Below are 25,966 nucleotides of genomic sequence, written 5' to 3'. Positions count from 1 at the left end.
TTAAATTGCTATCATAAGATTCATCATCATCAATTTTGCTAAGAATCATTACATATCATTTTCATCAAGCTTTATCGCATGTTGTTAGCATAATACTTTCGCTTAGGCAATTTGTCAAACACCTTGTGGGCATGAACCTTACACTACTTCTATTTAGTATAGTAAACAACATTCATCCATATATTCATAATTCATCAAGCTAATATGATCAATATGCTCAAATTGGTATCTAGAATTCAATTCATCCTTCCTCAAAGACTCAAATTAACCTTCATAATTCACGTATCACATATTTTACTCAAACCCACTTACACAACATGGATAATAATCCAATTACTTAATTTTTAACATTATGGACATGCTTTGATTAGACTTAAATCAATAATGCAAATTATACATATCAAGATAATCAATTCAAGCTAGTTCATATAACAAATTTTGGGGGTTTCATGTTTAGATCAAAAACCCACTTTCTCATACTAAATCACTTTGTTTATGCATAATTCTTCTCAATTTAAGCAAGTATGATATCACTAGGCATCTACATACCATCAATTTCACTATAAATCCACAATTATTCAAGAATTGCAAATCATGGAGTTCATCATAATTCTCTACATCTTCAAAAAAACAAAAATTTAACATACCTTATGATCTCCTAACTTAGGTGGTCAATAATTTGGATTCATGCACAAGATTCTTAACACTGTTGCCCTTTTGATTTGTAGAAAGATGAACTAGGTTAAGCTTGGGGTTCTCCCTCTCTTTCTCTTCCCCAAGTCGACACACACACACACACTCTATGGTGTTGTGTTTTAATTTTAAGTTTTTAAAACACAAGTTTTCTTTTTGACAACCTTGGTCCCTTAAGTTTTGGCTTTAGTTATAAAAGATTAAAACTCATTGTTCTATTATCCATTTACATGTAAGTAACTAGGTTAATTATTTCGAGTTATCACACTTCGAATATTTATCAAATACATATATGTACAAGTGTATATATAAATATATATACTTATTTATATAAATTTAGTATTTTGTGTTGTTATAAGTCCATCCCCTTAAAAAATGACTTTTCAATTCATTTTCTTTGATGGATTACCATCTAAACTTCCATTTGCAACACTACTCAAGCTTGAGTTTTGTCATACTATTAAAGTTATTTAATAACTAAATCTATTTTAAAAGTTGTTAGTTATAAATAGTTAAACTTGTTAAAATTTTAACACGTATTTATGAAGCTCAAAGGAATACTAACAAGATATGGGATCTCCATGTATGTATTTTGAAGAGACTCAAATGAAGTATTAAGTGTAGAAAGGTAGGCTTTATTTGTGTTTTGGTTCTCACTATACATGCCCATGGGAGTTCCCCCTTTTAAGTAGGGATTGTTAAATATTTCCCCCTTCTAAGCTGACTTATTACGTATTTCCCCAAACAAAAAAAGCAACTACATATTTCCCCCTTTTTTGAGATATTGCCCAATTACCCTTGTGAAAACCCATAATCCATTAGTTTGTTTCATCAACAAACCCTACACCAGACCATCGAGCTTCTTTCTCTGGTGCGATCGACGTAGCCAATCCCCAAACCGCTGTTTCTTCTACTTCCAATACTGACGACGAAGCCAAATTCGGCCATCGTTTTTCTACCTTCGCTACTCATGACACTACATCGTTCAAGGTATGTAAAGACCTATAGTGTAATTGAGCTGCAAATAAATTCACAAGACCTATAGGGTAACACCGATGATCCAGCTCTCTCAGTCGTCAACTCGCGGATTTAAAAAGGAAAGCTTTGCAAAACTGTGAGTATACTCGACACCCTTTTTACTTTTTACACTTTTGGGTGCACACGTTCATGCTATTAAACTCACACGAAACACACATACTTTATGCTTAATCACAAACAAAGAATCCATTGTACATGCTTAATACGTTATGACTGAATTGGTGTATGCTAAACTATTCTTATGCTTTATACTTGTCATTAACTTTGTACAAGCCTCCCTTAACATGTATAACGCTATTGGAGTAACGCACTGCCCGTATTCTTGAAGTCATGTTAAGTTAATCATAATGGTCTTGTCGTTACTACGACAAGATTACGCTAGCGAGAATCTTTGGGTTGACATTTATAGTTGCATGCTAGTTATACATTAATTCTTGATAATGATTATGCCATGTGGATTTGTTTAAACTTTTTATACTTCTGCTAGTATTAAACTTGTATACTCGCCAATACTTTTTGTATTGAACTATACTTTGAAACGTGTTGCAGGAATTTGATGACGATGATAATGATGAAATCTAGTAGGATTGACTAGAAACACACTTTAAAGTTTTTGTATTGTTGTTGTATTTGTCTCATGTTTCTTGTTGTTGTACTTTGTTTCAAATGTTGTACTTGAATTTTTATCAATGAAATGAAATTTGGTTCTATTAAATATTGTCGCAAAATAGTGTTATGAAGTCTCTTACAAATCTCGTTTTCGTCTCACTCCAATGTTTTTGCCATCGGTTGGGGTGTGACATGATGGACGGTGGTGGGTGGTGGACGGTGGTGGTGGTGATGGACGGTGGTGATGGTGGTGGTGATGGACGACGGTGGGTGGTTGTGTTTAACCCTCTACAGACCTTATAAGATCTTAGAAGTGACTGGGCAAGTCTACACCAAGAAGAGCTCGCACTGACGTTTTTTTAATGAAACGTCTTTGAAAAAACAAACAGTCAGCAGATAGCAATATCTGCGCGTGGTCTACACGGCGCAGACAGAAGACACAAAATTAAGTTATGTATTTTCCTTTCTAAGTCAGGATATGATAAGAAGTTTATTTTAGTAGGAAAGTTAGGAAATAATCTTGATCATCCATTAAGTAATTAAGGGCTTAGATTAAAAGGGTTGAATTGATCAAAAAGGGAGATGCATGAGTTTTTTTTAAGCATATTCTGGTCCATCCAAGACAAAAGTTTTTCTCTCCTCCATTCCCACCGTTTTTTAAACATTCATAACTCTTTCAAACGACATTATTTTTTTAATAAAAATTGCACCATAAAAACAAGAACATTTTTTTATCTTTAAAAAAAAAATCCAAAACCTAAATGCGTAAAATGCTATTGACAAAAAAAAACACAAAAAAATGTGTTTTTTCTAAAACGCAATGGACAAAAAACACAAAAATGATGTTTTTTTTTAAACGCAATGGGCAAATAACACAAAAAATAAGTTTTTTCTTAAACGCAATGAGCAAAAAACAAAAAAAAATGAGTTTGTTCTAAAACGCAATGGATACAAAACACAAAAAAAATGAGTTTTTTTTTCTTTCTAAAATGCAATAAAACACAAAAATGAGTTTTTTTTTTCCTAGAACGCATTGGACATAAAATAAAAAAGAATGAGTTTTTTTCTTTCTAAAAGCAGTGGATACAAAAAGATGAGCTTATTTTTTCTAAAACGTAATGGACAACATCACAAAAAATGAGTTTCTTTTCTAAAACGTAATAGAATAAAAACATAAAAAATGTATTTTTTTTCTAAAACGCAATGACATAAAAACACAAAATATTTATTTTCTAAAACACAATTCGAATACCTAGATCGTAAAACACAATGATTAACGAAATTCTTCAGATTACTTAAACATATCGAAACCGATTTCTTAGGATTTCTTCAACGACTGACGAAATTTAATTGCTAAAAACACTAATCAACGTTCAAATCGAACGAATCGAGTATTTCGCTTCACAATTACTTACGAGATAAAAAATGAAAAATTGTATAAAATTAAACTGAGTTTTTTCAAAAAAAAAAAGTTGAAGAAAACGTTGATTGAGTGTTTGAATAATTGATTGATGAAGAAAATTACAATATGATGTAGCGATTATAGAGAGGGAAAGTATATGAAATGTTGAAAATGATAGTTTTGAAAATACGAGAAAAAGAGAGAGAAGATAAGATGAGATTGACGAAAATATGAATTGTTTTGAGTTGTTTTTTTTTGTTATGTGACACATATACTCTGTTATTACTTCATCTAGTTCTAACCCAAATCAATCTTCTATCATTTTCCTTTCTATTTTTTTCTTTCCTTAATTTTGGTTGCTTTATTTTTTCTTTTGTTCTCACATTTCCACTATTATTTCCATTTCCAATATTATTTCCCCTTCAATTATACACACAGATATTATTATACATCTTCTATACATAATAATACGCGTATCACTCTTTTAAGATATTCTAAATCCCTTATCTGTCTCCAGATCCAAAAACTCGTCAAAAAATTTCATCTCTTGAACAACAAAAACCCAAAAGGGTTTCTTTGATCTATACACACACACACACATTCAAAATCACCCTTTTCTACATAGTTCTTGTTCATTAGTCATCATCGATCTCTTGTTATCATAGATCTATTCATTGATTTCATCGGTTCATAACTATCTTTTTTGTCCACAAGATTCTACACGCTTCAATCTCTTCATTTATACCACTAACTCATCCAAGAAAGTTTCAATCTTTTCTTGGTGCACCCTTTTCTTGATTTGTGTTCTTGATTAGTAGATCTGTAATTTAATCTTTCTGGGGTTGTTGTTTTGTTGGTTGCCTGTAAGGTGTTTGATGCTTTGCCGCAGTGATGCAGACTGATCAGAGAAGAAAGGTAAAGTTGTTATTTTGATGTTTGATTTTTTTTTTTTTTTTTTTGTTATAGTATATAATAATTTGCATTATATGTGATAAACAAATAAAGAAACTTATCTGGTAAAATCTTACTTGTAGCACCCTATTGGTAGGGTCTCGGGTGGGTGGGATGAAGGCAAACCATAGAGGTTGTTCTCGAAATGCATCATATGTGATTAAAAGTTTTAGATAATCTAATGTTTGGGGATCTGCGGATGTCGATTTCGTTATAATATAATATGTGACAAACAAACGTACCCAGTAAAATATCTAATGTTTTGAGTCATCTAACGTTGTAGGGATCTGCGGAGGTGGATTTTTTCACCGAATATGGTGAAGGAAGCCGGTACAAGATAGAGGAAGTGATCGGTAAAGGAAGTTACGGAGTTGTGTGCTCTGCATACGATACTCATCTTGGTGAGAAGGTAGCAATAAAGAAGATAAACGATATATTCGAACATGTTTCCGATGCGACTCGTATCCTGCGCGAAATCAAGCTTCTTCGGCTCCTCCGGCATCCGGACATTGTAGAAATCAAGCACATCTTGTTACCACCTTCCAGAAGAGAATTCCGAGATATATATGTCGTGTTTGAGCTTATGGAGTCTGATCTGCATCAGGTTATCAAGGCTAATGATGACTTGACACCAGAACATTATCAGTTCTTCCTTTATCAGCTTCTTAGAGGATTGAAATACATACATACAGGTTATATATATATATATATACTATGGTCATTTTATGTATATATTAATTGTTATGCATTTTGGTATTGAATTTGTTTTTTTTTTTTTTTTTTTTTTTTTTTTGCAGCAAATGTTTTTCACAGAGATTTGAAGCCAAAAAATATATTGGCAAATGCCGACTGCAAACTCAAGATCTGTGACTTTGGTCTTGCAAGAGTCGCGTTCAACGATACACCCACTGCAATATTCTGGACAGTATGTCGCTAACTCTTCTAAAATATAGTTTATCGTTGAAGATAGGACCCGTTTTATTAGCTTTATTTTTGGGATTATGGCCCGTGATTAGAGGTGCACAAACTGGTTATTTTCTCTAACCGGTTTGGTCAACCTAACCGCCGGCTAATTTTTCATTTTTGTTTTAACCGGTTATTACTTTAACTAGTTCGATTAATAACCGGTTATTTTCAGATTTTTTTCCATTTTTTTTCAGTGTTTTTCTCGGTTAACTGGTACATCGGTTAAAAATCGGGTAAAAATAACCGGTTATTTCTAAAAAAACCCTAACCTGTTACTAACCTGCGGTTAAAAATGACCACTAATCGGAACCTCCTCGAGCAGTTATTAACCAGTTACGATTATTTAACTGGTTATTTTGTGCACGTCTAACCGTGATAGCTGTTCTATATTTAGTTATACGTTTTATTAAAAACATAATCTGAATCGACCCATTGAAGAACTCACTCATGGTTATTTGATTTGTTCACAGGATTATGTTGCAACAAGATGGTACAGGGCTCCGGAATTGTGCGGATCATTTTTCTCTAAGGTAAACGAGGCAGTATGTAATGTTGGCTTTTCTTCTTTAAATTTAATCGATTTTCGCGATACTGTTGATTTGGTATCGGTTCCCGGCTAGAAACACTTGGATTAAATTGATCGTTTTTGTGCAGTACACACCGGCTATAGATACGTGGAGTATTGGTTGTATTTTTGCGGAACTTTTAACCGGAAAGCCACTTTTTCCGGGGAAAAATGTGGTGCATCAGTTGGACCTCATGACTGATCTTTTGGGGACCCCGTCACCTGAAGCGATAGCCAGGGTCTGTTTGTTTGCCTTACATTACACACACACATAGATATATTATATTTATTTTTGCATTATTAATGTTGATAAATCCGATCAGATAAGAAATGAGAAAGCCCGGAGATACTTAAGCAGCATGAGGAAGAAAAAACCGATCCCTTTTTCACAGAAGTTTCCGAATGCAGATCCTCTTGCTCTTCGTTTACTAGAAAGAATGCTTGCGTTTGAGCCTAAAGATCGTCCTACTGCCGAGGAGGTAATATCTTTACTTTATTTTTTAATATCAGATATACCCAACACAAAGTTATACTATTAAATATACTGACTTTTATAATTATGACATCACATATATACCCTTCCTTTATGTTAATATTATAAAAATCGGATTTAATGAAATGGGTTTATTCGATATTTAATTTTATTGTTGGGTAAATATGATATTTTAAAGTTTTTAGCGATATATAGGAGTTTTGGCCCCTTCTGTTATATAAAAGATTTCATTTTTTTAAAAGGTACTTATTTTGCATAATTGTATCAGGCACTTTCGGATCCGTATTTCAAGAATTTGGCTAAGGTTGAGAGGGAACCTTCTGCTCAACCGGTAACTAAAATGGAATTTGAATTTGAAAGAAGAAGAATTACGAAAGATGATGTTCGCGAATTGATTTATAGAGAAATTCTTGAATATCATCCCAAAATGCTGAAAGAATACTTGGATGGCGCTGAACCAACTAGCTTCATGTATCCAAGGTGCGGTTTTTTATTTATTTATTATTTTTTATTTTTGCTGAATGAAAGATGGGTTGGTTTAATCGGGTCAAATGTATTGTACGTGTTATGTTTGGTTGTTGAGATCCACTTTGTCCATTACTCCATTTTTATGGTTTTGTATGGATATATTGCGTCAAATATTTTTACAAAAAGCTATATCATTAGAATAATAATTTAATATTATTAAAGCTGTTTAATTTAAAATACAATTTTGCTGACTTTTTGACCTTTTTGACACGTTTTATCGTTAGCTGATTTTGGACTGTAACATTTCATTTCATATGCAATATGTCAAAATTGTCACCTCTGTCATATTTGTTTGATATGTAAAAACAAACATTATATGCCATCATTTTCTAAACCCATTTTTACTTGTTTTTATCTGTATATTACTTAAAATTATCGTATTAAGTGGCAAAATTGGTCGGTCGGAACGGTAAAGTCAGGTTTCGAGTGGATTCGGACAAGGTAACCAAGCGATGGTAAAATTGGCTCGGGTTATCTCGTCAATATTATTTTCTTTTTTTTTTTTTTGATTTTTTAAAATAAAAAATGTATTAATATATAATTATGCATATAAACTGTCTTTTTTCTTGATTCTCTCTTTTTTTTTTTGTCTTTATAGTGCTGTTGACCAATTCAAGAAGCAATTTGCTCATCTTGAGGAACATTATGGCAAAGGTACAACAGCTGCACCTCTAGAGAGGCAACAATCTTCATCATTACCAAGGTAATATATACTTATAATTACGAAAATTATATTACTCCGATAATATATTATTTAACTCATTAAAATAAATAACCTGTTTTTATTTTCAATTATTCTTTTTGAGTTTACCTTGTAAAAAAAACTAAATAATAAAGGTAAACGGGCGGTTTCAAGTTACAAGCTGTGAACTGAACCATAAAGCGTGTTTTTTACAAACTCTAAACCATACTGAACTTTACAGTTGAGCTGATTTAGCACGGATTTGGTCGGTTTCAACGGTTTATAAACACCCTTATCAATAACTAGCCTTAAAAATGATGGTTTTTTAGTTCTTAGAGTAAAATGCCATTTTAGTCGCTGAGGTGTGGTCCAAATTGCTATTTTAGTCAAAATAGTTCCATTTTAGTCCAAATAGTTTTTTTTTCTCTTCTGGGTCTCTGACTTTTCCTTTTTCTTGCCATTTTGATCACATTGCCTAAGTCAGTCTAAAAATCTGGTTATAACCAGGGGTATTTTTTTGCATAATTGTTGTGTAATGATAACCAGGGGTAGTTTACAACATAATTTATAAAACCTCATAATAATTTAATGCCAAAAATACCCCTGATTATAACCTGTTTTTTAGACTAAGTTAGGCAATGTGATCAAAATGGCAAGAAAAAGGAAAAGTCAGGGACCCAGAGGAGAAAAAAAACTATTTGGACTAAAATGGCAATTTGGACAAAAACTCAGGGACTAAAATGGCAATTTACTCTAGTTCTTAAGTTGGTTAGTTTTTGGGTGCAGGGCGTGTGTATTATATCCAAAAGAAACCGCTGCACAAGGTACAGTGGACGTTACAAATGGTCTATCGAAATGCTCAATAAAAGAAGTTGGGAAGCAGCAATACATGACTAACCCAATGCCAATGACCAGACTTCCTCTACAAGTTCCTCAAAGCATCCAAGGTTTGATCATTCATGCACCATTTTAATAAACACTTTGTTTTTGTTGTAGAAATATTTACATATAATAAATATGTTCATAATATACATATATTTTGATAAACCCTTTGTTTTTTAAAACAATTATTTTAATTTAAATAAATATAAACGTCAATTATATAGATATATTTGATTGTAAATTGAGCCCCACGTTGAAGTCGCGTTCCGTAAGAACAAAACTTCATAATTGTATTTGTATTATGTATTAACATGATATAACAATAAATAACAATTAATATTTGAAATTGGTATTAATGCATAAGAAAATTGTTATAGTATACTTGTACTTTATTATAATATAATATAATACATCTTGGTTTTTATCATTTATTTTTACAGGAGGAAGTGCTGCGAGGCCTGGCAAAGTAGTTGGTTCCGTCATGCGTTACAACACCAATAATGAAGCTATTGAACAACAACGAAGGGTCGGCAGGAACAACCCGGTAGCCGCCCCGACCCAATTCCCACTTCCCGCCTCTTCCTACCCTAGAAGATCATCCTCATCCGCCTGCAAAAACGATAAAGTAGAAACGACCATCGAAGTTCCCGGAAACGGGCTACAATCTAGACCTCCATACATTCCAAGAAAAGTTGCTGCTGCTCAAAGCGGGCCGGGTAGTCAGTGGTATTGATTTCTGAAACGGGCCTTGGGGTACGCGGTAAGTCATAAGGGCTTTGCCGGTAAGGAAATGGACCATGCTAGCAACCCGAAAGGGTTAATCGGGAAGCTTTGTTGGTTAGACCGGATGGGTATATTTGTCATCTTAATTAGCTTCTGGTTTGGACCTATTGATGGAATTTGTGAAGATGTTAAAAAAAAGACTATTAAGCAGCTAACAGGCTAATAACGACTCTCTTGATTCACTAATGTTTTGACTTGTAAAAATTAACTCTTGTTTAAGATTTTTAATTGTATCTTTGTAATAATATGTACTTTGTTTGAAGAACGTGAATATTTATATTCTATTCTATTTTCTTGGTTGCATTCGTTGATTTGATACATAGATGGTTTATCCATAGAAACGAGTTTAATTTAGGGGTTGTTTGTTTGCCTCTTAATGGGGCTCTTAACAGTTCAGATCTCTTATTGGTTCAAAACTTAATATTTTAGATTGTTTGTTTCGTAAGCAAATGTCTGAATGGTTCAGACATTTGCCTTTGAATGGTTAAGCATTATACCGAGTCTGAATGGTTAAGACATCTATTCTGAATTGGTCAGACTTTGTCTCTGAATTGTTAACTATTATACTTATCTCTTAATGTTTCAGACCTTTTACTGATTTAACACTTAATGGTTTAGACCTCTTACACGTTCAGCACTTAACCATTCAGAGGTTGCCAAACAACCTCTTAACGTGTTCTACCTAAACATATGTGAATTCAATCTAATTATCCGTTCGTTGCAAAAGAAATTTCCCAATTTCTTGTGTTTTAATTAAAGGTTGACAATAATGGTTATCTTGAAATGCTGTCAAGTTTGGTGGTGGTTTTTTTTTTTTGAATTCTTACAAATACATTTATAACGTGAATACGAAGTAACAGAATTTTGTCAAGTTTTTCTAACTAATAGAATATGAAAATCACAGGCTTGAATTTTACTTGAATTCGAATAAACAAATATAAAGTTTCATGTATTCTTAGCCAAAAACTATATATATACACACACAATTATATTTGGATAAAACTAGTAATCAGACCCGCACACGTTGCGGCGCAGGTACATTACAAACATCGAATAGATTAGTCCAAACGTTATGTGATGCGCTAACCAAATGAAGACGCACGTCAGGCGTATCCGACTGAACTCAGTGTAACATATATAAGCGTTGCGATCAGATCAAAATGTAGAGTAAATCGAACTTATACCGTACAATCATAATGTATTATAAGTGACCCGACTCTTACATAAAAAATGTAACGGGTATAAAGGAAAAGCTAACACGTGTAATCAAAGAGCTTAATTAGACCTTTTAAAACAAAGATAAATAAGCACGGAAACGTATTATGTTTCACCTGACTTGTTTTTCAAAAAGGTTTACATCAAAACATAGACCAACTCAAATTTATACCGACACGTACATCTTTTTAAAACAAAAATAAATAAGCATGGAAACGTATTATATTTGACCTGACTTGTTTTTCAAAAAGGTTTACATCAAAACATAGACCAACTCAAATTTATACCGACACGTACATAAATATATGTGCACAAAAAATGGTTTTTTAAACGAAACCGTATTATATTTAACCAGACTCGTTTTCATAAAAAGTTCACGGCGAAATATAGACAGACTCAACTTTTAAAAAATTATAATGATATAAATGAACACATCGCAATGGCATATACGGATTGTATGAAAACATATATGTAGATTTAATCACTATTAATTAAAATAAAAATACTATGAAAATAACTAAAGAAAGTTGTTAGAATTTGTGTAAAATAAACCTAAATAATTAAAATAAGAAAAATATTAAATTAAATTAAATTAAAATAACTAACATATGTTAGTTTAGTAATAGTAAATATAGAAATTCGAAAGAAAAGGAAATGTAAAGGCACAGAGCTTAAAGAAAATGACAGTAAAAGAACGGAAAAAAGAAGGGGGATATATGAAAAATACCCAGACCTTTAAGTTTAAGAATATATAAATGTAGTATATTATATTTAATTGAACTAAGATATATTATATATTTATTTTTAGAATAAAATGTATATTATATCACTTTAGTTAAAACGGTACAACTATACTTATTCCATTATTATTATTATTATTATTATTATTATTATTATTATTATTATTATTATTATTATTATTGTCATTATTATTATTATTAATATTATTATTATTATTATTATTATTATTATTATTATTATTATTATTATTATTATTATTATTATTATTATTATTATTATTATCAATCATCAATATATTAAAAAATCAAGCCAATAAATAGTGTTGGGTGACTTGGGTCCATTAAAAAGTTGCTACATGGCAATTTCTTTTTATTTTGTTTTTTCTGGTACGATCCTGTTCGGTATTAGTACATGAAGGTAAAAACCGGCACCAACCTGCTACGGAAAACGGCAAAAGTCGTCACCAAATTGATATTGAAATTCTTTAAGTTTGGGAAATTCGATACTACTACCCGATACCATTTGCTCATCCTTGATCACGGGTACCGTACGAACAACAACGGTATCGTACAACTTTTTTATGTTGATTTTCTTCAACTTTCAATGATTTCATTTTTTTAGTTTTAGGGGTAGGGATAAGCTCGGTGCCAACCGGACTGAATCGGTACTGGTACCGAAAATACCGGTTACGGTACCGTTATATGAAGGTAAAAACCGGTAGTGAACCAGTACCAGTAACGCCAAAAGTTGGTACCAAATTGGTACTTAAGATCTTTCAGTTCGGGAAACTCGGTACCGGTACGCAGTACCATTTGTTAATCTTTGACCACGGGTTTCATACGAACAACATCATTATCATACAACTTTTTTGATTGATTTTCTTTCGGTTTAGTGTTTTTTTCTACATTTTCTTTTTATTCTTCTTAGCGGTTCCGTGTGCAACGTGCTTGTAGTGATTTCAAAACACATGTAAACACAGACTAAATAACAAAAGAAGTTTGCCGCATCACGGCGACGATGATAAACCTAGTTATATTTATACACAACTTTATATTCTTATACCTTCAACGCTTTAATCAATTAAACTAGGAATTCCCAAAATCATATGAACCTATAAATCTCCATTCCATCATATTTGCGTGAATTCGTTTTATTCATTTATTCATAATCATATGTTATATATGTTATAGGATAATTTTTAGAATTTATTTCCAAAATGCTACAACTTGTCTAAAGTTGTATATTGGCTATCTTCGCAATATTTGAGCACTCATATCCCCTTTTTTTCATTTTATGTTTTAGGGTGTATCATGTATTCAAATTTAATTTCAAATTTTATTATTCAACCATGCGAATTCATTCATGCCTATATGTTAATTATGCTATTTGTTAAATGTATTATAGCATTTGTGTTATTTAAGCGTCTGTGATATTCTAGCATTTGGGATTCTAGCATTAATTAACAACACCAAGCCTAAGAAAGTAGATAATAACGCTATTGGAATGACCAACCGCACAAAGGAATTCACTAATACTAAACCTTAAACCCAAAAGCTAAAAACAAAACCGCACAAAATAATTAAATAGTACCTCCTCATTGAACAATAACCAAAAATCTCTAAACCTTAAACCCTAACGCTAAACCCTATGCTAAAACCTAAAAACAAAACACTAAAGCTAAACCTTAATGCTAAACCCTAATGCTAAAACTCTAAAGCTAAACCCTAATGCTAAACCCTAAATAATAATGTTAAATACTAATACTAAACCCTAAAGCTAAAGCTAAACTCTAAATACTCAAGCTAAATATTAAAAATAAAACTAAGGAATTCACCTCAATCATAGATAGTACAATACTTATTTTTTAATTTTAAATATGTATATACACATACGCAGAGTTAAAAGATTGACAATATACATATATGTAGTTAAAAGATTGATAATATACACATGTGTATAAATCCCAAAAAAGACCTGCTAGAAAAAAACAATTTTTCCAAAAAAAAAATTGCTTTTTTTTTTTGCATTTTTTTCTAGGGAAAATATGTGGTCCAAGTATTTTTTAAGTTTCTCAATTAGTCTAGTACTTCCTACACGATCCTAACCCTATAGGAATCCTAAGTTTCTCAATACAGGTTCATTCACAATGCGTTATAACAATTTATGTTTTAAGAAGGACAAGTATTTGTGTAATTATTGATGTTGTGTTTTATTAGATATTGGTTTTATCACGATGTATTATACTAGTTATGATTCACGAATGACATGTCTTTATATTTTCTTAACGTTTTGTTTATAGTTTTTGGGGTTTTTAACGATGTGTTCTATTCACTACTAGAAAACTGCTATTATTTCTACCAAAATTTCCTACGCATTTTCTACGAACGAAAATGCTGACACATTTCCTACGAAATTCCGACGTATAAGAAAGAGTCTTAGTTATGTGATAAAAAGCGAGAAAAAAACGACAAATTGGTTTGCGTAGGAGAATTGTTGGAAAATTCCGACAGATCTTCGAAGAAGTTTGTTTTCATTTTAATCATAAGTCAGAAATTCGTAGGAATCGTTATGCGTAGGAAAAGTATTGGGGCGGAGAACTGGACATTAATAGTCTTCAGGGATTTGAGTTTATTTCTGAAAAATCAAGAGAAATATATGTAAGTTATCTTTATCGTTTTTGAATAATTAGAATGTTAGCGTATTAAGTTTTAGTACAACAACTAACAATCTGTTTCCATAAATTGTAGTTACGGTACAGAAGTGATATGATCAAGTTGCATGGGTCGGATCTCAACCAACATCCGGATAATTTTGATGTGTGGGCGAGAGTGACAGGAGATAAAAAGGGCCGGATGTTCGGGGTAGGATCTTCGGATCCTAATTTCGTGATAACTGGGAAATTGTCTACATCTACCGAATCTAAATTATATTTTGATGCCATAAGGTCGCAAGAGGAGGTATTGTTCACTTCTTACAAAGTATTGCAATTCTATGAATTATATAGTTTTTAACAATTAATTAGTAGAAAACAATAACTTAGACTATTGACCCGTTTTAACAATTTAGGTTGAAAAAGTCTGAGTTGAAATGGAAAATGAACTTGCAAATGTAAGGGATGCTAGACAAGAGTTGGAGCAAAAAGTGCAACAGATGGTAAAAGAAAATGAAGAAAAGAGGCAAAATCAATTTGAAGAGTTTATGAAAAAATTTCAGCCTCCCGTTAGTCATTAGCAGTAGTTTTATAATTATTCTGGATCTTTATGTTTAACAACGGTGGTTTTGTGATTGAAACGGGCTCGGAATTTTTGTTATTTATTCCGAATCTTTATGTTTAACAATGGATGATTTTGTAATTTAAACGTGCTCCGAATTTATGTTATTTATTTTTCTTAAATTTATATTCCGAATCATATCTATCAATATGCATCTTTCAGCAGGAAAAAAATAGGTATTTTTTGTTTTTTCTATTATTTTTTTAAATCTATCCGTAAGAAATGTGTAGGTAAAAGTGACGTGTGCGTGACTACACATATTTTTACAATGAAATTACACACGATTGGGTTTTAAATTTATAAAAGTGATTATTACTTTTACATCAAAACACACACGAAAGAGGCAAGTGTACCCCGTCATATATGTAATAAAGTATCGCTAAGAACCAAGTATCGATCCACGGAAATGGGCGGAGAAATAATACTAGACCTTTGTCACTAAATTACCGGTAAAAACATAAGTTGTTTGGTTTTTAATTAAACTAAAGTAAGCATAAACAAATACTTATAAAACATAGTAGATTATATATAAATAGCCTTGCTTAATACACAACCAAAGCATGTCAACTAAGTCAGTTTTGGCACTAGAAGTATTCGGTCAATTTTCCATTTGAGACAATTAGTATCCCTTTCGGGAATCCTAACATGACAATCATTCGGAAAGTTAAAACGATAAACACACTTTAACCACCTAAAATTGTTCTTTAACGTGCAATTGATAAATGTCTATGAAATTCTCCTAAAAATAAGTTAGTCATCCGTTAGGAATTTTCTAACCTCACTTAATCAAGGAAAGCAACACCGATAAACACAATGCAACTACCGAGACAAGCATAAACTAGATTAAATCACAACCGAGTTCATTTTACAAATCTTGCACATAAATTCACCAAGATAGCAATTTTGGCCGAAACTACTGACTAGGCTAACAAATCATGGCAAGAATTCATAACAACACCATCTAACCCGTTAGAGTCCTTCCGTGAGGGCAAGCTTTCTTGATTAACAATAATTACATTTTATTAAACCACTAACCATTTCTAGTATCATGATGCCCACATTTTAACCAAGTTAAACTAGTTAACCAAATTAAAAGTTTACTAATACATGATTAATTAAGTTCCATTTTTCAACTATCTTAACTAACCAAGTACCAATCATCCAACACAATTACTTATAATCAAGAAATCAATATCAATAACAAGGTTGCAAACTAATCATCAAAGATAATCATAGAAAATACTTCAAAATGTCATTACAAACAAAGATTAACATACTAATGGCTATAATCAAGCAAGGGATTCTAGTGTTTTTGCCCAAAGGCTTACATTAATACATAATAATCAGTCTAAATGCTTGAAACATAACAAAATTATGGAAAGATTTGAGAGACCAAACCATAAACAAGCATAAGAATGAGAATCCGGATAGTAACCGAGCTAAACCGGGCAATGTGGCTTGAATCCGGGCTAAAGCTGATGCTTCCGGAGCCTGAAAATCGCATGCGGAGCTCTCCAAAATTCCAGAGTTACGAACAGAATGCTTCTGTTCGCTTTTTATATTTTTTCGATGTCGCACGGTCGTGCACCGATCGCACGACCGTTCACTTTATGCATTATTGGAATTACTGTTCATGACATCAGCAGAGTTGACTGGTCTTCGGTCTCGCACGACCGTTCTTCATATGGCACGACCGTGCCATTCCGGGATCTTGTTGCACGGTGATGCGCGTTCGGTGTAATATATTTTTGATGTATATTTTAAGCCCTTTTTACACTTTTAGCCAAGTTTTAAATTTATAAAACACGATATTTACTAACACTAAACACACATATGGGCAAGTGCACCCATCATGGACGTAGTATAGTGTTGGTAAGATACCGAGGTCGTCCAAGGACACAAGAGCTTTTAGTACCGGTTTATCCTCAACATCTAATCAAATCAAAAAGTTAGAAAAGATTTTTAAACCAAGAAAATGAAAACTAACTAAATGCTGAAAAATAAAATAAAAATAAAAACAGATAGACAAGATGAATCACTTGGATCCGACTCGTGTATTAGTATAACCTTTGATTATTTTCGCACTTTTGCACTTGTTTAAGAGATTATCTTAGTTATTGTAGTAGGCCCCTCTTTTGAAGGCGACGTTACCCTCAACCCAGTAGTTTGAGTCAGCAAGGATACAATCCTAAAGGGTCGGATTATTGAAAGATAATGAATTAAGTTATTAATGCAAATTATGGTAGGCCCCGCTTTTGGCGGTGACGTTACCCTCGACTAAGTAGTCTGAGTCAGCAGGGATACAGTCCTAAATAGCCGGGTTATAGTATTAATAGTAGTTAACTTATGAGGGGGTCAAAGAGCTTGGATCCCCGCCATCCAATACCTATGGGCATTGAAGGAGATCCTACTAAATTTGACCCAGGTCCCTTGCAGGACCTCTAAACGCTGAACAAGGGCAAGACCCTTACCAAACCGTTCCCTTAACCCCCGACCAGGTAGCCAACATACCTCCATATAGACCGTGGAGATATGAATGGTGAAAATCTTTTATTTTATATAGACAGTAAAATAATGCCAAGACACCACGGACAAACGATAAGGAAAGATCACCTTCAACATAAGCAACTAGTTATTAAAGTCATTAATACAAAACCAAATAAAAAGTGCAAAAGATTAAAAATAAAAAGTATTATACTAAACACTTGTCTTCACCAAGTGATGTAAGAGACTTAGGCAAAGATGGCCTTGATTGTCAAGAACTCTTACGATCAATCTTGGATCCCGAGACGACTCACACACTCTATGATGGACAATGGATGATGGTGGTGGATGATGGTGTTGTGATGGTGGTGGGTGGTGGATGAAGTGTGAGAGAGGTGGTGTGCCAAGGGATGAGTTGCAATGAAACCAAGCACTCCTATCTATAGGCTGAACAGAAGGTTGGGCACGGCCCCGTGTCCGCTGGACACGCCCCCGTGCCTGTCTGACACTCTCTCTCTTCATTAATTGTAATTCGTAATTACAATTAATGCGCCTGCTGTACTTTCGCCATGCCCTCGTGTCCGCTGGACACGGCCCCGTGGTGGGCAATAGAAGCTTCTATAGGTTTGTCTTTTCTGCTGCTTCTTGGGCACGACCCCGTGCTGGCTGAGCACGGGGCGTGTTCAGTCTTCTGCCTTCTCTATTTTGCTTGGGAGGATGCTGTTGAGGGGTCGGGCAATCCACTTATGTTCCTTTTCTTGTATTTATGTTAGATTTAGCTGTCTTTTTTGCTTCTTTTATGAATTTGAGCTCATTTAATCCTGAAAATACAAAAGGAAGACAAAAACACTCTTTTTCCAACATTAGTACTTAAAAAGGGTTAGTTTTATGCCTCATTTGATGTAATTTATATGTTGCATTTTACACACATCACACGGACTGCAGAACTGGTCGTTCATCACCGGGATATAGCTGATCATCGGATCCACACGGGGTGCAAGGAATGGCATGACCGTGCCGTTCCGGGATTTTCTTGAACGCCTTGTTGCACTGGTCGTTCATCACCGGCTGATCTTGGTTTGTCGGAGATGCACAGTCGTTCCTTAGATGGCACGATCGTTCCACTTGCCCAGGTCAGTTTTCTAACAGAATGTCCGCAGCTTTGTCGTTTTATCCGTAAAGTCCTCGTTTTCACTATCATCTTGTCTGGTATGCTGTTTTAGGCCTGTAAACAAAAGTATACATAATTAAGTATCCGAACGACGGTTTTACGGCCGAAAACGCATAAAATGGGGATACAATGGGGGACTAAAATATGTGTAAATTAGCGAATATCAAATCTCCCCACACTTGAACCTTGCTTGTCCTCAAGCAAGCTAAACTAAAATGTAATAAAAGATATAATCAAACAAGAACGATAATTTACACACTATTTTATTGAAAACAACTATAAACGGCTAGCCGGTTTTTCGAAAGACAACATTAAAAGACTCAAATCCAACAAGCATATGCAATTATATAACGACAACCAAAAAGCCGTGACTTCACATTTAATTGACTCAACATGTTAATCTTCACACAACTCACAATGTTCACACATACTCGGTTTTATTTATGAACCATACATTAAATGTGTACGTGCAAACACTCAATGCCTCGTCAATGAAATATGTAATATCATAAGCTTGTTATAAGATCTCGTCTCCACCAACTAACATGCGAAAAAGTGTAAATCAAGAGGTCTTTATGGGTTTTAACGTTAGGTTTGGGCGAAGGGTATGGAAATGGATATTTAAAGTGGCGAAACGGTTAAAACTCGGTTTTAGCGTTTAACTAGCGACAAACAATACAACTACACATACAAATGCCTTAAAAAGGCGATTATTGCGCAATCGAGCTTATCAACGAAATTTTAACATTTAAGAATTCAAAATTGCTCGATTTTTGTCAACTTTACCCTATTTTAGGGTGTTTTTTTAACATATAAACTAACGGGTTTATACAATGGAAAGCAAACTATAACAAGCGCTAGTTAAACGATTATTTTAGCCGAGTTTCAACACTAAAAGGTTTAAAATATAAAAAGGCTAAATATGGATAAGTGGGCGATAATATTGGGTAGACAAAGGTAAACGGGAAGGCTCGACATGGTTAATCCTAAAGGGTAACATAGGGTTTACGGGAAACACAACACAAAGAACAAGGCTAACAACAAAGGGGTAATCTAAGTGCCTCTATCACTTTTACACAAATCCGCAAGTTCATGGTCTTAACAAGTATACTAGTGACAAGTTCTAAATTACACATAACATCCGGCTCACTCCTATATCCGAAATGAACAAATATATAACAATATCAAGGCTCAAATATGCTCACGTAACGGAAGGAATGGGTAAAAGTGTAAAAACTATCATGCAAGTCTTTCTTTGTTTGTCACGCTTTCCGGGTTCCTTTTTTCAAAAATATTTTGCTTGTCGAGTTTTTATGAAGTCCGAAGTTTTTTTTAGAGGACAAACAAAGTTAACAAAGTTAACCCCCTCCCCACACTTGAACTTCGCATTGTCCCCAATGCGAAACCAAAATATAGAGAAAAAGGATAATAGTACTCCCCTCAAGATGATATCTGATGAAACGAGACTTCCAAAGCTGTGTCTGTCATATGCTCCGGTCAAAGACTTGATAGCCAAAATCTGCAAGTATGTCCTATGGTACAGCAAAACAGAACAGTAACAGAATAAACACAAATAAACCATAATGTACATAAATACTACTGATGTGTGTAAAATGCAACATATAAATCACATCAATTAAGGCATAAAACTAACCCTTTTTAAGTACTAATGTTGGAAAAAGAGTGTTTTTGTCTTCCTTTTGTATTTTCAGGATGAAATGAGCTCAAAATCACAAAAGAAGCAAAAAGACAACTAATTCTAGCATAAATACAAGAAAAGGAACAAAAGTAGACTGCCCGGACCCTCAACGGCACCTCCCAAGGCAAAGAAGAGAAAACAGAGACTGAACACGCCCCGTGTCCAGCGAACACGGGGGCGTGCCCAGGAAGCAGCAGAAAAGACAAACCAGTAGAAGCTTCCATTGCCCACCACGGGGCCGTGTCCAGCGGGCACGGGGGCGTGGTGAAAGTACAGCAGGCGCATTAATTGTAATTGCGAATTACAATTAATGAAGAGAGAGAATGTCAGACGGGCACGGGGCCGTGTCCAGCGGACACGGGGCCGTGCCCAGCCTTCTGTTCAGCCTATAAATAGGGGTGCTTGGCTTCATTCCATTTCATCCCTTGGCACACCACCTCTCTCACACTTCATCCACCACCCACCACCACCATAACACCATCATCCACCACCATCATCCATTGTCCATCGTAGAGTGTGTGAGTCGTCTCGGGATCCAAGATTGATCGTAAGAGTTCTTGACAATCAAGGCCATGTTTGCCTAAGTCTCTTACATCACTTGGTGAAGACAAGTGTTTAGTATAATACTTTTTATTTTTAATCTTTTGCACTTTTTATTTGGTTTTGTATTAATGACTTTAATAACTAGTTACTTATGTTGAAGGTGATCTTTCCTTATCGTTTGTCCGTGGTGTCTTGGCGTTATTTTACTGTCTATATAAAATAAAAGATTTTCACCATTCATATCTCCACGGTCTATATGGAGGTATGTTGGCTACCTGGTCGGGGGTTAAGGGAACGGTTTGGTAAGGGTCTTGCCCTTGTTCAGCGTTTAGAGGTCCTGCTTGGGACCTGGGTCAAATTTAGTAGGATCTCCTTCAATGCCCATAGGTATTGGATGGCGGGGATCCAAACTCTTTGACCCCCTCATAAGTTAACTACTATTAATACTATAACCCGGCTATTTAGGACTGTATCCCTGCTGACTCAGACTACTTAGCCGAGGGTAACGTCACCGCCAAAAGCGGGGCCTACCACAATTTGCATTAATAACTTAATTCATTATCTTCCAATAATCCGACCCTTTAGGATTGTATCCTTGCTGACTCAAACTACTGGGTTGAGGGTAACGTCGCCTTCAAAAGAGGGGCCTACTACAATAACTAAGATAATCTCTTAAACGAGTGCAAAAGTGCGAAAATAATCAAAGGTTATACTAATACACGTGTCGGATCCAAGTGATTCATCTTGTCTATCTGTTTTTATTTTATTTTATTTTTCAGCATTTAGTTAGTTTTTATTTTTCTTAGTTTAAAACATTTTTCTCACTTTTTGATTTGGTTAGACGTTGATTGTAAACCGGTATTAAAAGCTCTTGTGTCCTTGGACGACCTCGGTATCTTACCAACACTATACTACGTCCACGATGGGTGCACTTGCCCATATGTGTGTTTAGTGTTAGTAAATATCGTGTTTTATAAATTTAAAACTTGGCTAAAAGTGTAAAAAGGGGCTTAAATATACATCAAAAATATAACACACTTCACGCACATCAAGTTTTTGGCGCCGTTGCCGGGGACACAAGGATTTTAAGAAAGGAGTTAACTGCCATTTTCGTCCCTGTGGTTTGGTCACTTTGGCCATTTCAGTCCATTTTTCAAAAATGCGCCATTTTCCTCCCCGACTTTCTGGAAATGTGCCATTTCAGTCTAAAAATCATAACCCAGTTAAGTCGGTTAGTAAATAAGGACTGATTGTGTAAATTTGTAACATAAAGGACTGATTATGTAAATTTGTAACACCACCACCACTAGCCCTGCCACCACCACCACTCCGCTGCCACCACCACCACCACCACCGCCACCACCACCACCACTCCTTCTCTCTCTCTCTCTCTCTCTCGTCGTTATCTCTCTCTCTCTCTCTCCGACTGTGATGATGATTGATGAAGATGAGTTGCAGGTTGTCGGTTTTACAGCGGTGAATGGAGGTGATGACAGAGGTGAACGGTGGTTTACGGTGAAGTGGTGGTGGGTTATGGTGATGGTGCAGCGGTGAGGAGACGGTGGTGTCAATGGTTGTCGGAGGTGACTGCGGTGTTTGGATTGTGCGGTGATGAGGAGCGTGTCGAAGTAATGAAGATGGAACGAGAATGTGATGGTGAATCGGTGATGGTGAATCGGTGATGAACGAGAATGTGATGGTGCGGTGATGAACGATGAACGAGAATGTGTGGTGGCGGCGGCAAACATCACGTTTGCTTCAAATAGAAGCCTCCGGATATTACCCCGCCAAGATACGGTCTGTTTCAAGCTTTGTTCGATCCACTCAGACGACGACAAATTCATCATCATCGCCTCTATTAATAGCTGTTTTCCCTCATAATGTAGCCTCTACCAGGAGCAAGACCAAAAGAATACCAGTATGTTTCCATTGTATTGTGGGAAATAATATTTGAAGGAAGCACCAGTAACAACAGCAACAACATTATCATCAACAGTCACCGTTCATCATCGTCATCATCTCCGTCAACGATCACAACGATCACCAAGCACATCACCACCGCTGTGTTCGGAGTTCTCGAGACCACCGTGCCAGATAACCACCTGAACTTAACCTAAACCTCACTCCGGTCATCGTTCACCACCATTGTTCACCTCCGTTCATCGTCGTCATCCTCTCCGACAACCCTCGTTCACCGCCGACCTCCGTGGTGAACGAGGTGGAGATGGTGGTATGAGATGTTGGTGGCAGATCGGAGTGGTGGTGGTGGCAGTGGCTGTGGTGGCTGTGGCTGTGGTGGCTGTGGTGGCGGTGGTGGTGATGGTGGCAGCGGAGTGATGGTGGTGGCACGGCTAGTGGTGGTGGTGTTACAAATTTACACAATCAGTTCTTTATGTTACAAATTTACACAATCAGTCCTTATTTAGTAACCGACTTAACTGGGTTATGATTTTTGGACTGAAATGGCACCTTTCCAGAACGTCGAGGAGGAAAATGGCGCATTTTTGAAAAATGGACTGAAATGGCCAAAGTGACCAAACCACAGGGACGAAAATGGCAGTTAACTCTTAAGAAAGTTAGGAATCAACGGCCTAATCATATTTTTATTTTTCTTTAATTTTTTAGGATTTTTTCTTAGATTTTCAGCTTCTGCAGAGCTCAACACGGGGCCGTACCTGGTCGGACACGGGCCGTGTTCAGCATCGTCACTGGCAGTTTTTGTTTTCCAAGTTACAGAAGGCTGACCACGGGGCCGTGCCGGTGCAACACGGGGTCGTGTCCAACTTCCAGTAACTGGGATCTGGAAAACAATCACTGAAATTCCGACCACGGCCCGTGTTCGCTCAACACGGGGCCGTGGTGAACCTTCTGACCAACATTCTTTTTTGTTTTTATTGCAGGACTTGGAACCCGACGCCACCCTCACGTAGTGTATGAGCTCCAGTTCCAATAAAGACATAAAAGAACCACTAGAAGAACCCGAACGCTTTCTCAGAAAAAGGTTAAAAGCCAAAAACCAAGAGAAGGTTTCGGGTAATCCACCTCCAATGGCGGACCAACGTACCCTTATGGATTATCTACGACCCACCGTAGGTAATCTAGGCGCCGCTATCAATGCTCCGAATGTCGAAGCCAATAACTTCGAACTTCGGCCACATTTGATACAAATGCTCCAAAACTCCGCAACCTTCCATGGGCTTGCGGACGAGGATCCCCATCTACATATAACTAATTTCTTGGAAATATGTGATACCTTTCGGATCAATGGAGCATCAAACGACGCCATCCACCTCCGTATGTTTCCCTTCTCACTAAAAGACCGAGCGAAAGCTTGGCTCAACACCCTCCCAGCTGGATCGGTAAATACCTGGGATGAACTAGCCCAAAAATTTCTATATAAGTATTTCCCTCCTTCTAAAACTGCTAAGTTAATGGCTGAAATTAATACATATTCACAAGAGGACGGGGAATCCTTATATGAAACTTGGGAAAGGTTCAAGGAGCTATTACGCAAGTGTCCCCATCACGGCCTCGCAATATGGCAACAAGTATCCACTTTCTATAATGGATTGTTGCCACACACTAGGCAGACACTTGATTCTAGCTCCGGGGGACTTTTAGGTAATCGACGCCCACACGAAATATATAATCAAATTGAGGAAATTGCTCAAACCAATTTTCAATGGCACACCCCCCGGGGAAATAAGTCTATCGCCCCGGGCGCCCATAAGGTCGATGAAAGCACTTCTTTACAAGCCCAAATCGAGGCTCTTTCTTCAAAGATAAAAAAATTGGAAATGACAAAAACAGTCTCGGTTATGGCTTGTGAAGGGTGTGGTGGGTCACATGAAAATTGGAGTTGCATGAAAGAAATAGACGATCAACAAGAAATGGTAAACTACATTGATAATAGACCTAGGCCGTCGGGTCCTCCAACGGGAACTTACAACCAAGGATGGCGAAACCACCCAAACCTTGGTTGGAGGGAACCCGGCAATAGTAGTAACCAACAAACCCAACGAACAAACTTTCAGCAACCAAGAAATGAGTCACAAAATTTCACTCAACAACAAGGTGGACGAGAAAGGCTCGAAGATACTATATCTCGCCTCGTCTCTGACACTGATAAGAAAAACTCGGAAAGATTTCTATAATTAGAATCTAATTTTAGAAATCAACAAGCTAGCATTCAAAACATAGAAAAACAATTAAATCAAATAGCTCAAAATTTTTCCGAGAGACCGCAAGGCGCATTACCTAGCAATACCTAAACAAACCCAAAGGCGCAAGTTCACCTCATCACACTACGAAACCGCACCGTAGGGCCTGCAGAAGTGCCACCGCCAACGGAAGAAACAGTACCGACACCTCTGCAGGAGAAGGACTCTCCTCCATCACCAGAGCCGACCAAGGCTCCTCGAGTTCCGTACCCCGGTAGGTTAATTCGTCAAAAGACAAATGAGCAATTCGCAAAGTTCGAAAGTCTGTTAAAACAATTGCACGTCAATATTCCTTTTATCGAAGTCCTAACCCAAATGCCCAAATACTCTAAATTCATGAGGAACTTCCTTACGCATAAGAGGAAAATTGAAAATTTGCAATTAGTTAATTTAGGCGAAGAATGCTCTGCCCTCGTGCTCAATAAACTTCCCCAAAAGAAAATCGATCCCGGAAGCTTCACGATTCCATGCTCAATAGGGGAATCGCCCGTTCGCAATGCCTTAGCCGACCTAGGGGCTAGCATTAACCTCATGCCCTCGTCAATGTTCAAAAGGCTCGGCTTGGGAACCACGAGCCCTACAAAAATGAGCATACAACTCGCTGATCGATCCGTCAAATTCCCACAAGGTGTCATCGAGAATGTCTTGGTAAGGGTAAGCAGATTTGTTTATCCAGCTGACTTTGTCATACTCGATATGGAGGAAGACACCGAGGTCCCCCTTATACTAGGGAGACCCTTCCTTGCCACAGCCCAGGCAGTGGTGGATATGAATAACGGGACACTCACCTTGAGGTATGGGGATGATGAAGTGAAATTCGGAGTTGGGAAGAGAATAGAAGATGACGACCCGGTCAATTACATGAAGGTTATTGATTCGAGCTTGGATGCTGCTCTCCGACGGTGTAACATGGGACGCCAAGCATCCCACTCAGAAAACATATAACCTCGCATTAGGGTCTAGCCAAGGACCCTTATAAACTTGGCGCACCACGGAGGCATTCCGCGGAACTATCCTTAGTTTAGTTTT

General features: G+C 36.0%; 1 protein-coding gene and 1 non-coding gene across 2 annotated transcripts; one reads left to right on the top strand and one right to left on the bottom strand.

The window, feature by feature from the left end:
- Positions 1 to 4,040: 4,040 nt before the first annotated feature.
- LOC110929328 (mitogen-activated protein kinase 15) lies at positions 4,041 to 9,895 on the top strand. The gene is made up of 10 exons (XM_022172471.2): positions 4,041 to 4,657; positions 4,977 to 5,385; positions 5,491 to 5,618; positions 6,130 to 6,189; positions 6,314 to 6,463; positions 6,548 to 6,703; positions 6,986 to 7,197; positions 7,844 to 7,948; positions 8,714 to 8,874; positions 9,250 to 9,895. Exons 1-10 carry the CDS (start codon positions 4,634 to 4,636, stop codon positions 9,540 to 9,542), a joined length of 1,698 nt encoding a protein of 565 aa, XP_022028163.1. The 5' UTR covers positions 4,041 to 4,633; the 3' UTR covers positions 9,543 to 9,895.
- A 14,247-nt stretch (positions 9,896 to 24,142) lies between these two features.
- On the bottom strand, positions 24,143 to 24,249 carry LOC118490963. The gene has a single exon (XR_004890188.1). It is a non-coding gene; the product is annotated as a small nucleolar RNA R71 (small nucleolar RNA).
- Between the last annotated feature and the right edge of the window lie 1,717 nt (positions 24,250 to 25,966).

This window comes from Helianthus annuus, chromosome 3 (assembly GCF_002127325.2).
Source record: "Helianthus annuus cultivar XRQ/B chromosome 3, HanXRQr2.0-SUNRISE, whole genome shotgun sequence".
Taxonomy (NCBI): Eukaryota; Viridiplantae; Streptophyta; class Magnoliopsida; order Asterales; family Asteraceae; genus Helianthus; species Helianthus annuus.
Note: the sequence above shows the minus strand (reverse complement) of the source record. Positions and strands in the feature narration are given on the sequence as shown.